Genomic DNA, 12,664 nt, shown 5'->3' with positions numbered 1-12,664 from the left:
AGATGACATATTCAGACTAATACAGTTTCTAAATCTGGATAAACTGTGCAAACTGACAAACTGGACTATTTTCAGCGCTGAGAAAAACAAAGAAGCAGAGAGAGAAAGATCAGACTGAGGAGGAATCTGAAGAAAATTCACCTTCATCAGTTTGGAGAGAGGAATGACCTGGTCATTTTCTGCATTTTTCACAGTGGACAAGTTTTAAATATTGCAGGAGTATTGAGCTGATTACTGAGAGACTACTTTCTCCTCCTGAAACTACCAGGATATCAGCAGTATTTTTGGCTATGCTGTAAAGTGATACACCAGTTGCTCTTCTGTTGTATAAACAGTAGCAGCTCAGTGAGTGTTGGCTGCCTCCTGAATTCTGGAGACTGTAGTAAATCAAATCAACAAGGATTCCCTCAACTGCTTTAGTTTTCTTTGACAGCCTGAGCTGTCAAAGAAAAACCTGTTTTGTTTTCAAGACATGGAGATATCATATCTTATGATGATTGATGAAACACAGAGCAAAATCAATCCACAGTTGTCAGAAATTGTTAAAGTGAAAAAAAATTACAGAAGCATCAGCTAAAAGAACTGAGTCATAGAGTTAACAGTCTAGCTTAAACTTTATTCCACTTCTCTTTGCAACCTCTATACAGACTTGATTACTCTCATTTCCTGATGAAATGCCAAGATTATAGTATGACCTTGAAGACAATACATTTGTCAAACCTGTTCTGAAAGCCTACCCATGGGCTGGGCTGTTTCCCTCAAGGCCAGCTACAAAAGGCATCTCTCCTTGTCAACACACTCACACATCCAAACACAGCAGGGCAGGAAACTTACTGTGATACTGCACTGGAAAGAACACAGCTTGTCTTAAAGTCATGGGGATATTAGATCTGTTTCTGCAGACCTCCAGTTCTGTCTCCCTGTCGGGGGCTCTGGTGGTCCTGCTGCTCATCTACCTTGTTTCCACCTTCAGCTTCAACTCCCAGGAGAACAGGAAGGATCCTCCAGGACCAAAACCACTTCCCCTGCTTGGTAACCTGCTGCAGCTGGACCTCGGGAGACCCTACAGCACGTTACTTGAGGTGAGGAAGGGGCTGAAGTAGCTTTCTTGTAGAGGCAGCTTATCTTATCTGCTTGCTTTTCTAAGAGTGTGTGTTATGATATTACTGTGCCCTGCCCTTAGTTTTCCAAGAAATATGGACCAGTGTTCACCGTCTATTTGGGACCAAAGAAAGTGGTGGTCTTGGCAGGATACAAGACAGTGAAGGAGGCACTTGTTAAATACAGTGAGACAGGATTCAAATTAAGATGGTGTTTTGCCCAAGATGTCCATATCATACCGGTTGTCCTATCTCATGTCTTTCAATCATTGTATCAAACTGACCCCATTTCAGACAAATGGTTGACCAGAGTAGACCGGAGTTGCTTCATAATAATAAAAATAAGGTTATCATGCTTTAGGTGCAATGACTGGATATTGACATTACGTAAGGATGTAGGGCTTCCATTTATATGGATGACAATTAGTTTCGTAACTTACAAAAGCTGAGAAGGCAAGAGCATTTGTCAGTGTCAACCTTTGGACTGTGTGAATATTTAGAATTAGTTTTCAGTGCATTCTTTAGCTCTGTCATAGTATTCTTAGTTTCTGAAATAAAACCCAACAGACTCCAAAAGGCCTTTTTCAGTGTGAGAACCTCTCAAGTCATCGATGCCCTGCTCAGAATCTGAGCTATTTTGGAGATCGTTAAACACAATACATGCTGCAGTCAACTGAAACAACAACAATAGGCAAAACACTGAATCCTTATCAGTGGTTAAACAATGGGACCACACACACAAACATACACACACACACACACACACACATTATGCACACCACATGCTAGATAAGTGTTAGGCAACACCAGTTCAAGAGGGGTAGTCTGTGAATCTGTAACTCATATTTCAAAGTACATTGACCTTAAAGGGATTTAACAGAATCTCACTCATTTTGGTTGGGGCAGTTTTCCACTGTTTGGCTCTCTGCTTGTGCTGTGACTATTCCTCATTTGAAACCACAGAAGACATCCTTTTTACAAGAGAGTAGCGTGTTTTTGTCAGAGAATATTTTGTCAGGGCACTAACAGCATCAGAAGACTTTTGGTCTAAGTCATGGGGATATTCGATGTATTTCTCGAGACCTCCAGTTCTCTCTCCATGTTGGGGGCTCTGGTGGTCCTGCTGCTCATCTACCTTGTCTTCTCCTCCAGCCTCAGCTTCCAGAATGATGGGAATGAACCTCCAGGACCTAGACCACTTCCTGTGCTTGGTAACCTGTTGCAGCTGGACCTCAAGAGACCCTACAGCACATTACTGAAGGTAAAGAAGTGACTGGGTAGTTTTTCTTTCAGTAGTGTTGTTGTAGTATTGCGTTTGGCTTTAGACAGTGAAATTGTTATCTTTTCTTTCTTGTTTGTAATGACATCACCATCACTGTCAAAATGGAGTTGACTTGCAATTTTTAATCACCTGAAACTGAAAAACCACAAACATTTTTAACCTCAACCCCTCTTCATAATCACTCAGGTAACTGGTTTTAATGTGGCTAACTGGTGTATGCTTCTGTTCTTAGTTATCAAAGAAGTATGGATCAGTGTTCACCATCTATTTGGGACCAAAGAAAGTGGTGGTCCTGGCAGGATACAAGACAGTGAAGGAGGCACTTGTCAACTATGGTGAAGAGTTTGGAGACAGAGACCCGATGTTTATTATGGCAGAAGTTAGTCAAGGACACGGTAAGACAAGAAAAAAAAGAAACATAACTTTCTTTTTTAAACCTTTAACATGTACCAGTTAAGTTTTAACAAAGGTTTACAGGCTTTAACTATAATCAGTTACTTATTAAAAATATTTTGATGAAATGCTTCATCTCAGGTGTTTTATGGTCCAATGGGGATTCTTGGAAAGAAATGAGGCGCTTTGCTTTGACCAACCTGAGGGATTATGGGATGGGTAAAAAAGCGTGTGAGGACAAAATCATTGAGGAGAGTCACTACCTCACTGATGTGTTTAAGAAATTCAAAGGTGAGTGTTTTCATTTTAACCATCAGCAATGATAAGCATCAATTTCGCCTTCAAATTCAGCCATGTCTTTATTTCTGGTTGCAGGAGAAGCCTTTGATACAACCCAACCAGTGAACTATGCAGTCTCTAATATTATCTGCTCCATGGTCTATGGCAGTAGATTTGAATATGATGATCCAAAGTTTACATCTCTGGTAGATCGAACAAACAAAAACATCCAAATTGTGGGCTCTCCATCAATACAGGTATCATTTCATATGTTTGTAAATCTAATACATTCAGCACTGTGATTTACATACACATGAGTAAACTCTTACAGCGGAATAGAACTGAATCTGGCCAAAACTTTAAGTTTAAGTTATTTAAGTTATTTTAAATTCTGATGAAATTGTATATATTTTTAAAGATATACAACCTGTTCCCGTGGATCGGTAGATGGGTCGCTAACAGGAAGGAATTCCACAAACTGGCTGATGCCAATAAGAAACAGAACTTAGAGCTGTTCAGACGTCTGAAAGAGACCCTCAATCCACACATGTGCAGAGGATTTGTGGACGCCTTTCTGGTCCGAAAGCAACATGCGGAGGTTGGAAAGTACTTACCTATAATAAGTGCTATTGTGCTCATTTCTAGTAAATAATTCTCCATTATGATCTGTGTGGATTAATTCCACTTGATCCAAATGGAACAGGTAATGATGGTAAACGTTACATCCAGGGGAACTACCCACCACTAAGGCCTCATCCTTTTGTATTTGCAGAAATCTGAGATTACCAACAGTCACTTCCATAGTGAGAACCTTCTGATGACAGTTATTCATTTGTTTGGTGCTGGCACTGATACAACTGCCACTACACTCAGATGGGCACTCCTGTTTATGACTAAATATCCAACAATACAAGGTAAGGAGCTGTAAATATGCACAGCTTTCATATATAAACACACATCCCAAACTTTATCAAAACACAAACCTACAAAGAATAAGTTCTCCCTCTCTCTCAGACCAGGTCCAGGAGGAGCTGAGCAGGGTGATAGGAAGTCGTCAGGTGCAGGTTGAAGACAGGAAGAACCTGCCCTTCACTGATGCTGTCATCCATGAGACACAGAGACTGGCCAACATCCTCCCCATGGCCCTGCCTCATAAAACGAGCAAAGACGTCACCTTCCAGGGTCACTTCATTAAGAAGGTCAGACTGAATAAAACAACTAATGTGAAAGCTCAAACATGACTTGGACTTTTTGGAAATGTTTTTTTTTCTGAAATGTATAGTTTTCTATTTAAATCTTTTTGTGCATCTTCTGCAATATTTATTTTCTAATGAGTTACAGGGAGTGAACTTCAGTTCTTCATTAAAATATAATAATGTCTTAAACTGGTTAACTTTCATTCTGGGTTAACATCAATCAACTTTATATTTTCAGTTTTATGTGTCAGTTCTGTTGCCCACTGCTGTAACTTTAATATGCATTTTTATTTATTAAAGCAGTTTTATTTATTGATTCACTTTCTTTCTAATTACTACTTTATCTAATTCTACTTCATCTTTTCATGTAAGAGATGTGACAATAAAAGCTTTTAAATGTGTGTATTGTCTACAGGGGACCACAGTGTATCCTCTCCTGACCTCTGTCCTGTACGATGAGAGTGAGTGGGAGAGACCTCACTCCTTTTATCCTGCTCACTTCCTGGACAAAGATGGAAAGTTTGTCAAGCGAGACGCCTTCATGCCTTTCTCTGCAGGTTAGTCAGATCAGGCATCACTTCTTCTTCTTGACGTTCACTTACCTGCAGAGGACACAAACCTTTTCCTTTGCTGGCCCTCCACAGGTCGCAGGGTTTGTCTCGGAGAGAGTCTGGCCAGGATGGAGCTCTTCATCTTCTTCACCACCCTCCTGCAGCACTTTCGTTTCTCTCCTCCACCTGGAGTTTCAGAGGATGAACTGGATCCGACTCCACGTGTGGGCTTCACCCTCAACCCTTCACCTCATAAACTGTGTGCTGTCTCTCATATGTGAGCGGCAGGGTCTGAAAATACTGCTTATATTCAAGACAGGAGACGTTCATTTCTTAATCAGCTACTTTGTAGAAGTTATCAGAAAATTAAATGTAACTGTTACATCATGAAAATGTGATGATTTGATGTACTGTAATTTCCGGACTATTGAGCACACCTGAATATAAGCTGCACCCACTAAATTTAAAAAGAAAAAAAAAGTACATATACAGGCCGCACTTGTCTATAAGCCGCAGGTGTCTACGTTGTAACATGAGATATTTACACATTCACGCTGCCGTCTCCAACGTCTCACCATCGATTCATTGATCCAAGCTTACATGCAGCAGCTCTATTTCCTTCTTCGACAGCCAGATCGATTGTCTTTAACTTAAAAGCTGCATCATATGCATTTCTTAGTGTGTTTTCCATGAGGGTGTGTGCATTAAGCGCAAAATGACTGATCTGAAGAATTTAGTGTGAGTGCATTTGATCTAATTCGAACAGTTTCATTGGTCCACTGTGACCTGTTCGGTAATTTCATTGGTCTGATGTGACGAGGCTAAATGTTTTGCCAGCATGAAGTTCGTCAGCCTGTAAAAATCTATAAATTAGCCGTATCATTGTTTAAGCCGCAAGGTTCAAAGCGTGTGAAAAAAGTAGCGGCTTATAGTCCAGAAATTACGGTATATGTTCATAATTACAGCTGTGTACTTCCTAATAATCTTACAGTCTAACCTTAACTTGTGAACAACCCAACCCTTCCACCTTCAGCTGCAAATCAACTGCATGTTAGAGGTCATGATTTGATGAGGCCTGCAGAAATGCATCATTCACAAATAAAAGAGGTAATCTTGAAATCAGACTAGCACATTGCACAGAAATTCCCATGAGCCCTCAAAGCTGGCCCATCAGTAAAGTAATCTGCATTTCTGTTCCTGAATATGAGATCCGACAATGAGCTGGAGCCTCCATTTACACACTGTGACTGAACACTGTGACTCCACAACAAGATCTGGGGTGGTGGTTAAAAACAGTTCTATGGTCTTAAACTCTGTTACTTTGTTTAATAAATTCTATTTTTATATGAATAGATTTTCTTGTTAATAATTCAGTCACATACAGTATTACTCTACACACTAACAGGGTTTAATAAAGATGACATATTCAGACTAATACAGTTTCTAAATCTGGATAAACTGTGCAAACTGACAAATTTTCATTATCATCAAACTGCTGATCAGGTTTTTGTTAATATTCATATTCAAGAGACCCTACAACACATTACTGAAGAAAGTTATTGGGAGGAGGAGAGCTTAGCAATGAAAACCCACTTGCAGTTTAACAGAACTGAATATGCACAGCACCATAATTAAGTTTTCATTAATGTATAATCACCTGAAACTAAAAATCACTGTGTTTTTGTTGGCTTAAAATGAGCCCTCCATGTACCTATAGTGTCCCAGAACAAACAAAACAAACACTGGCTCTAGAGATGGCCTTTCATGTTTTTACACTTCCTGGAGGCCACCCTTTTGAAGTGTCTCCGCCATGCTTGGAGAGGAAGGGAAGAGAGAAAAGGGTTTTCAGTTGGTTGCCATCTGCAACCTCACCACTAGATGCCACCAAAGCAGGCAAAAGTCAACACATTTTAGATCAACATCAAGAGGACCGTTGAGATAAAACATTCACAGTCTGACATGAACATTCAAAGTATAAACAGCACTGACCTAAAAAGGCCTGGCCTGTAGATGAACTTTAACAAATATTGTCCCTCCCATTGGACTGTGCCTTTTCTCTACTAGCAGCCAAAAAAGGCATATATCAACTCTAAAAAAAACTCACAGAGAGATACATGCTCCATGTATTTTGCCGGTGTACTAGCAACAGCAAAATACAATTTGTTTTAAAGTCATGGGAATACTTGACATTTTACCTCAGACCTCCAGCTCTGTCTCCGTGTTGGGGGCTCTGGTGGTTCTGCTGCTCGTCTATCTCATCTCCTCCTTCAGCTTCAGCTCTCAGGAAGACAAGAATGAACCTCCAGGACCCAGACCGCTTCCTCTGCTTGGTAACCTGCTGCAGCTGGACCTCAAGAAACCCTACAACACATTACTGAAGGTAAAGAAGTGACTGGGTAGTTTTGTTTCAGCATAGTGTATTGTTTGGCTCCAGATAGTGACCCTACAGGGTGAGGATGTTTTGTGTATGTGTGTTTTTAGCAATAAAATATCACTGTATGCGGCTGGTTTTAGTTTTCCAAGAAATATGGACCAGTGTTCACCGTCTACTTGGGACCCAAGAAAGTGGTGGTCTTGGCAGGATACAAGACAGTGAAGGAGGCACTTGTCAACTATGGTGAAGAGTTTGGAGACAGAGACCCGATGCTAATTATGGTAGAAGTTAGTCAAGGACACGGTAAGACAAGACAGTGAATCACTTAACCTTTATCAAATATTGAGAGGCTTTACCTATAATAAGTCACTTACTAAACGTTGTGTTTAATACTTAATCTCAGGTGTTTTATGGTCCAATGGGGATTCTTGGAAAGAAATGAGGCGCTTTGCTTTAACAAACCTGAGGGATTATGGGATGGGTAAAAAGGCATGTGAGGACAAAATCATTGAGGAGAGTCACTACCTCACTGATGTGTTTAAGAAATTCAAAGGTGAGTGTTTTCATTTTAACCACCTGCATAATAAGCATCTTTTCAAGGTTTAAAAAATCAACTTTTTTTTTTTGTCTGTTCTGTTCTGGTTGCAGGAGAAGCCTTTGATACAACCCAACCAGTGAACTATGCAGTCTCTAATATTATCTGCTCTATGGTCTATGGCAGCAGATTTGAATATGATGATCCAGAGTTTACATCTCTGGTAGATCGAACAAACAGGAACGCTCAAATTGTGGGCTCTCCATCAATACAGGTATCATTTCATATGTTTGTGAATCGAACATATTCAGCACTGTGATTTAAACACATGATAAACTCTCGCAGCTGAACAGAACTGAACCTAAATTAACTGGTCAAATCGTAACATTATTTATATATTCAAATTCTGACATACAATGCTATAATATATAACTAACATTTATTGAACTATATATCTTTAACAAATTTTTTACAGATATACAACCTGTTCCCGTGGATCGGTAGATGGATCGCTAACTGGGAGACATTCCACAAAGTGGCTGACGCCAATAAGAAACAGAACTTAGAGCTGTTCAGACGTCTGAAAGAGACCCTCAATCCACACATGTGCAGAGGATTTGTGGACGCCTTTCTGGTCCGAAAGGAACAACTGGAGGTTGGAAAGCATTTACCTATCATAACTGCAAAAGTTGTCATTGCTACTCAGACATTTCCAATTAATATTTAAATAGAATATCTAATTTAACATGTCGATGTTTGAGACTTCAACATAGCTGAGTAATCATCTGACCAACCAATCGTCATTCACATCCTTGCATGTCATATTAGAGAATGGTCAAGAAACTGTAAACATGCTGTCGAGAGCATGTCAAAACAACAAGCAGTGATTTAAGTTTAATGCAATGTTTACACCAGAGAGTGCTCTGTCATTCTTTGGTCAAAGTGAAAGAACATGTCATAGGAGACTTCAGACTTCCACTATATCACAAGGCCCATTCGAAATCTGTCAGCCATGACAACATTGTGTTACACTCAATTTGTCTAGTCTGTACTTAGTCTTTTGGACCCAATGAACACACACACTTGCTAGAATCAAACAGTAACAAAAGGCATATGCAGATTGGACATTTGGGGTTTCAACAAAACCTACACATACTACCACCAACATTTTACATCAAGGTTTTCATGATTTGCTCTGTATTTGCAGAAGTCTGAGATTACCAACAGTCACTTCCATAGTGAGAACCTTCTAATGACAGTTATTCATTTGTTTGGTGCTGGCACTGATACAACTGCCACTACACTCAGATGGGCACTCCTGTTTATGACTAAATATCCAACAATACAAGGTAAGGAGCTGTAAATATGCACAGCTTTCATACATCAACACACATTCAAAGCCTAATCAAAAGATTAATCTAAATAGAAAAAGTTTTCCTCATCTCTCCCAGACCAGGTCCAAGAGGAGCTGAGCAGGGTGATAGGAAGTCGTCAGGTGCAGGTTGAAGACAGGAAGAACCTGCCTTTCACTGATGCTGTCATCCATGAGACACAGAGACTGGCCAACATCCTCCCCATGGCCCTGCCTCATAAAACAACCCAAGACGTCACCTTCCAGGGTCACTTCATTAAGAAGGTCAGACTGAACAAAACAAGTAAAATGGAGGACAGAATCCAACCAACATAAGAAAGAAAATACAAAATTAAATAAAAATGCAGAAAAATTTAATCAAATGACAGAATGTATAATAAATTTACAAGACTACTAACTGGACTACAGTTGACAACTCTGTGAGGCTGGCTAAGCATGTACAGCTAATGCTGACAGGAAAGTCATTAATTTTGCAGTTATTTGATCAAAAGCCAAAGTACTGTACAATCCATATAGTTTATCCAGTGAGACCATTTATTCAGAACAAAAATGCCAACCTGATCGTAGCACAAGAGGAAAAGTGATAATGTTAATGGACTAAAGTGGTGTACAGACGGCCATCTGTAGAGCCATGCAGCTAATGTGTATAAAAAGTTGTTTTTTTTAAATAGAAAAGAATAATGTGTACAGAAAAGGTTTTCAATTTCATGTTGTCTACAGGGGACCACAGTGTATCCTCTCCTGACCTCTGTCCTGTACGATGAGAGTGAGTGGGAGAGACCTCACTCCTTTTATCCTGCTCACTTCCTGGACAAAGATGGAAAGTTTGTCAAGCGAGACGCCTTCATGCCTTTTTCTGCAGGTTTGTGAGCTCAAACATCACTTCATGTCAGTATTCACTTCTACTGGCAGATGAAAAGAAGCATTCCCTTTGTTCTCTCTCACAGGTCGCAGGGTTTGTCTCGGAGAGAGTCTGGCCAGGATGGAGCTCTTCATCTTCTTCACCACCCTCCTGCAGCACTTTCGTTTCTCTCCTCCACCTGGAGTTTCAGAGGATGAACTGGATCTGACTCCACGTATGGGCCTCTCACTCAACCCTGCGCCTCATAAACTTTGTGCTGTTTCCCTAATGTGAGGAGGAGGTAGTAACAGTAATAACTAGTAATGTTTTCGTTGGTGTAAAATCTCCTGAAAGTAAAGATGGTTGTGTTTTCATTAGCTTAAAATGAGGCCTATATGTGTACATATGGTGCCAGTCGTCTTCCACGAAGCACGCCATCTTGCATCGCCATTTTTTCTACAGTAGCCCAGAGTGGACAAATCTGCAATCTGCAACTTCACCACTAGATGCCACTAAATCCTGCACACTGATCCTTTAAGCTACATATTCAGAGGGACTCCTGTCCTAGCAATGGGTTAGCATCAATGGCTACGTACTATGCCTGCAGAGCAATAGCATCTGTAACAAATCTCTCTTATAACTTGTGATGCAAAATGAAAATGTCATATTTTGATGCAATTGTCCACAATAAATAATGCTGCATTAATCTGTCCAATGGTAATGTTTTATCCAGTCCATGGTGCAGAGAGTCTTTAGGAAACAAAAATGTACCATACAGAGGCCATTACGGGTAAGGTCAGAATAGATGGTGGGCATACAAAGCACAGGAATTTGACTTCCAAAACAGGGCTTCATCTCTTCGATCTCTTTAGTGCAAGATACACTCTTAAATTTCCTTATGGTGGGTCATACATGCCTCCATTCTTGCCCATATGAGCACTTAAGTCCACCAGGCAGCACCATCTCCAGGACCAACTCAGACTAAAAATGGTAACTTAATCAAACCTGTTCATTGAGTGCAAAGTTAGTCACAGATTACAACAAAGAAGATTTGAAAAGAGCTTCTTGCTTATTCTACAAAGACTTTCTAAAATGGCCTGGACAAAATGACTTGGACCCTCACAGATTGTGATGACTGGATTACAGTGACATTTCAAGTAGATTATTGTCTTCAATCGTCTTATCAGTCATTCATCCTCTTTTAAAAAGAGTAAAGTCCATATTGTGCTGTTTGGTATCATAGTGTGCACCACACTGAACATGGACAAAGAAAAGAGTTGTCTGAGGGAATAAAAAAGAAAACATTTGCCAGGCCTGGTCAAGGTAAAGGCTACAAGACCCTCTCCAAACAGCTTGATGTTCCTGTGACCACAGTTGCTAAAAAGAATTTGCAAGTCCATGGGACTGTAGCCAGGCTCCCGAATGCAGAACTGACCCCAGGAGAACTGACCCCAGATTGAACACAAGGACAGTTTGAATAGTGGAAAAAGGAAAACTTCAAAACAGATCTGAGATCAAGGTATATTAGGATCCCGTTACACCTCATCACTTTCTAAATTGGAGAATTTGAGGAAAGTGGGCTCGATGGAAGAGGACTTGTGTTTCACCAAAATGCTTGTTGTCAAGCCACAATGCTGCTGAGAGAATAACTCAACATTCACACAAATTTATAGTCAACTGGCAACAAACTACAAAAACCCTGACATGAAAAGACCTGAAAGCAAATATTTACTGGTACTGGGGGTGAACTTTTCCACATTTCGTCCCTCCCCTTGGACTGTGCCAATTTTCCACTGGCAGCCACAGAGGGCATACATAAATACTAAAATGCTCCATAGGGCAGCACATTTTGCCCATGCATTAGCAACATCAAAACCCAAGTTTTAAAGTCATGGGGATAGTCAACATTTTTCTTCAATCCTCCAGTTCTGTCTCCCAGTTGGGGGCTCTGGTGGTTCTGGTGCTTGTCTACCTCATCTCCTCCTCCAGCTTCAGCTCTCAGAGAGACGTGAATGAACCTCCAGGACGCAGATATTTATCTCAGGGGTTTTATGGTCCAATGGTGATTCCTGGAGGGAGATGAGGCATTTTGCTTTGACAAACCTGAGAGACTTTGGGATGCGTAAAAAGGCTTGTGAGGACAAGATCATTGAGGAATGTGACTACCTAATTGATGTGTTCATTTTTATTAAATGTATAAATAGTTATATTTTGGGTGCTAAACAAACAAAAAAAAATCTGCTGGAATTCTGCTTTGTTTTTGGACAAGCCTTTGATACAGCCCAACCAGTGAACTATGCCATCTCTAATATTATCTGCTCCATGGTCTATGGCAGCAGATTTGAATACAATGACCCAAAGTTTACATCCATGATGGATCAAACAAACAAAAGAATTCAACTTGTGGGCACCCCAACAATACAGGTATCATTAATCTAGTTTTGTAAAGTTAAACTAAATAAAACAAGACACAACTCAAAACTAAATCCACTTAAACAACCAGCAGACTGAAATATCCAGAGACAAAATGGAATTTATACCATCTCTTCAAAATGCAAAAAGTAGAATCCAGGAACAGCAACGCACTGCAGAGAAGGAACAAAAAGAATCAAACTCACCAGATGCAGAACTGGAGATTAGTATTCAGGCCTAGTGTTGATCTCTGGTCCTCAGCTTCAGGTGTTATGGACCTCCACCCCTCCCTCTTCATGTGGATAACCAACACAAGGCTACATGTCATC

The 12,664-nt window shown here is 40.3% G+C and overlaps 2 protein-coding genes across 3 annotated transcripts; both read left to right on the top strand.

The window, feature by feature from the left end:
• The first annotated feature begins 797 nt into the window (after positions 1-797).
• Positions 798-6,151, top strand: LOC108887475 (cytochrome P450 2K1). 2 transcript variants are annotated; one of them, XM_051071663.1, is made up of 9 exons: positions 798-1,082; positions 2,615-2,777; positions 2,917-3,066; positions 3,151-3,311; positions 3,473-3,652; positions 3,827-3,968; positions 4,069-4,253; positions 4,666-4,807; positions 4,895-6,151. In XM_051071663.1, exons 1-9 carry the CDS (start codon positions 876-878, stop codon positions 5,080-5,082), a joined length of 1,518 nt encoding a protein of 505 aa, XP_050927620.1. In that variant the 5' UTR covers positions 798-875; the 3' UTR covers positions 5,083-6,151. The 2 variants fall into 2 exon arrangements, with proteins under 2 accessions (XP_050927620.1, XP_018538441.1); XM_018682925.2 differs by lacking the exon at positions 798-1,082 and adding an exon at positions 1,986-2,361.
• A 704-nt stretch (positions 6,152-6,855) lies between these two features.
• Positions 6,856-10,629, top strand: LOC108887476 (cytochrome P450 2K1). Its single transcript, XM_018682927.2, has 9 exons — positions 6,856-7,181; positions 7,316-7,478; positions 7,579-7,728; positions 7,824-7,984; positions 8,186-8,365; positions 8,918-9,059; positions 9,162-9,346; positions 9,803-9,944; positions 10,030-10,629. Exons 1-9 carry the CDS (start codon positions 6,975-6,977, stop codon positions 10,215-10,217), a joined length of 1,518 nt encoding a protein of 505 aa, XP_018538443.1. The 5' UTR covers positions 6,856-6,974; the 3' UTR covers positions 10,218-10,629.
• Positions 10,630-12,664: the final 2,035 nt, after the last annotated feature.

Source organism: Lates calcarifer, linkage group LG7_1 (genome assembly GCF_001640805.2).
Source record: "Lates calcarifer isolate ASB-BC8 linkage group LG7_1, TLL_Latcal_v3, whole genome shotgun sequence".
Lineage (NCBI taxonomy): Eukaryota > Metazoa > Chordata > Actinopteri > Centropomidae > Lates > Lates calcarifer.
The sequence above is the reverse complement of the archived record's forward strand: the minus strand, read 5'-3'. Positions and strand labels throughout refer to the sequence as shown.

Excerpts from the sequence above, each read along its gene's own strand:
- LOC108887476 (XM_018682927.2), top strand. The coding sequence starts at position 6,975 with ATGGGAATACTTGACATTTTACCTCAGACCTCCAGCTCTGTCTCCGTG. Across the intron at positions 7,985-8,185 it reads TGGGCTCTCCATCAATACAG|ATATACAACCTGTTCCCGTG; the intron begins GTATCATTTCAT and ends AATTTTTTACAG. Across the intron at positions 9,060-9,161 it reads TAAATATCCAACAATACAAG|ACCAGGTCCAAGAGGAGCTG; the intron begins GTAAGGAGCTGT and ends CATCTCTCCCAG.
- LOC108887475 (XM_051071663.1), top strand. The coding sequence starts at position 876 with ATGGGGATATTAGATCTGTTTCTGCAGACCTCCAGTTCTGTCTCCCTG. Across the intron at positions 3,653-3,826 it reads TCCGAAAGCAACATGCGGAG|AAATCTGAGATTACCAACAG; the intron begins GTTGGAAAGTAC and ends TTGTATTTGCAG. Across the intron at positions 4,254-4,665 it reads AGGGTCACTTCATTAAGAAG|GGGACCACAGTGTATCCTCT; the intron begins GTCAGACTGAAT and ends TATTGTCTACAG.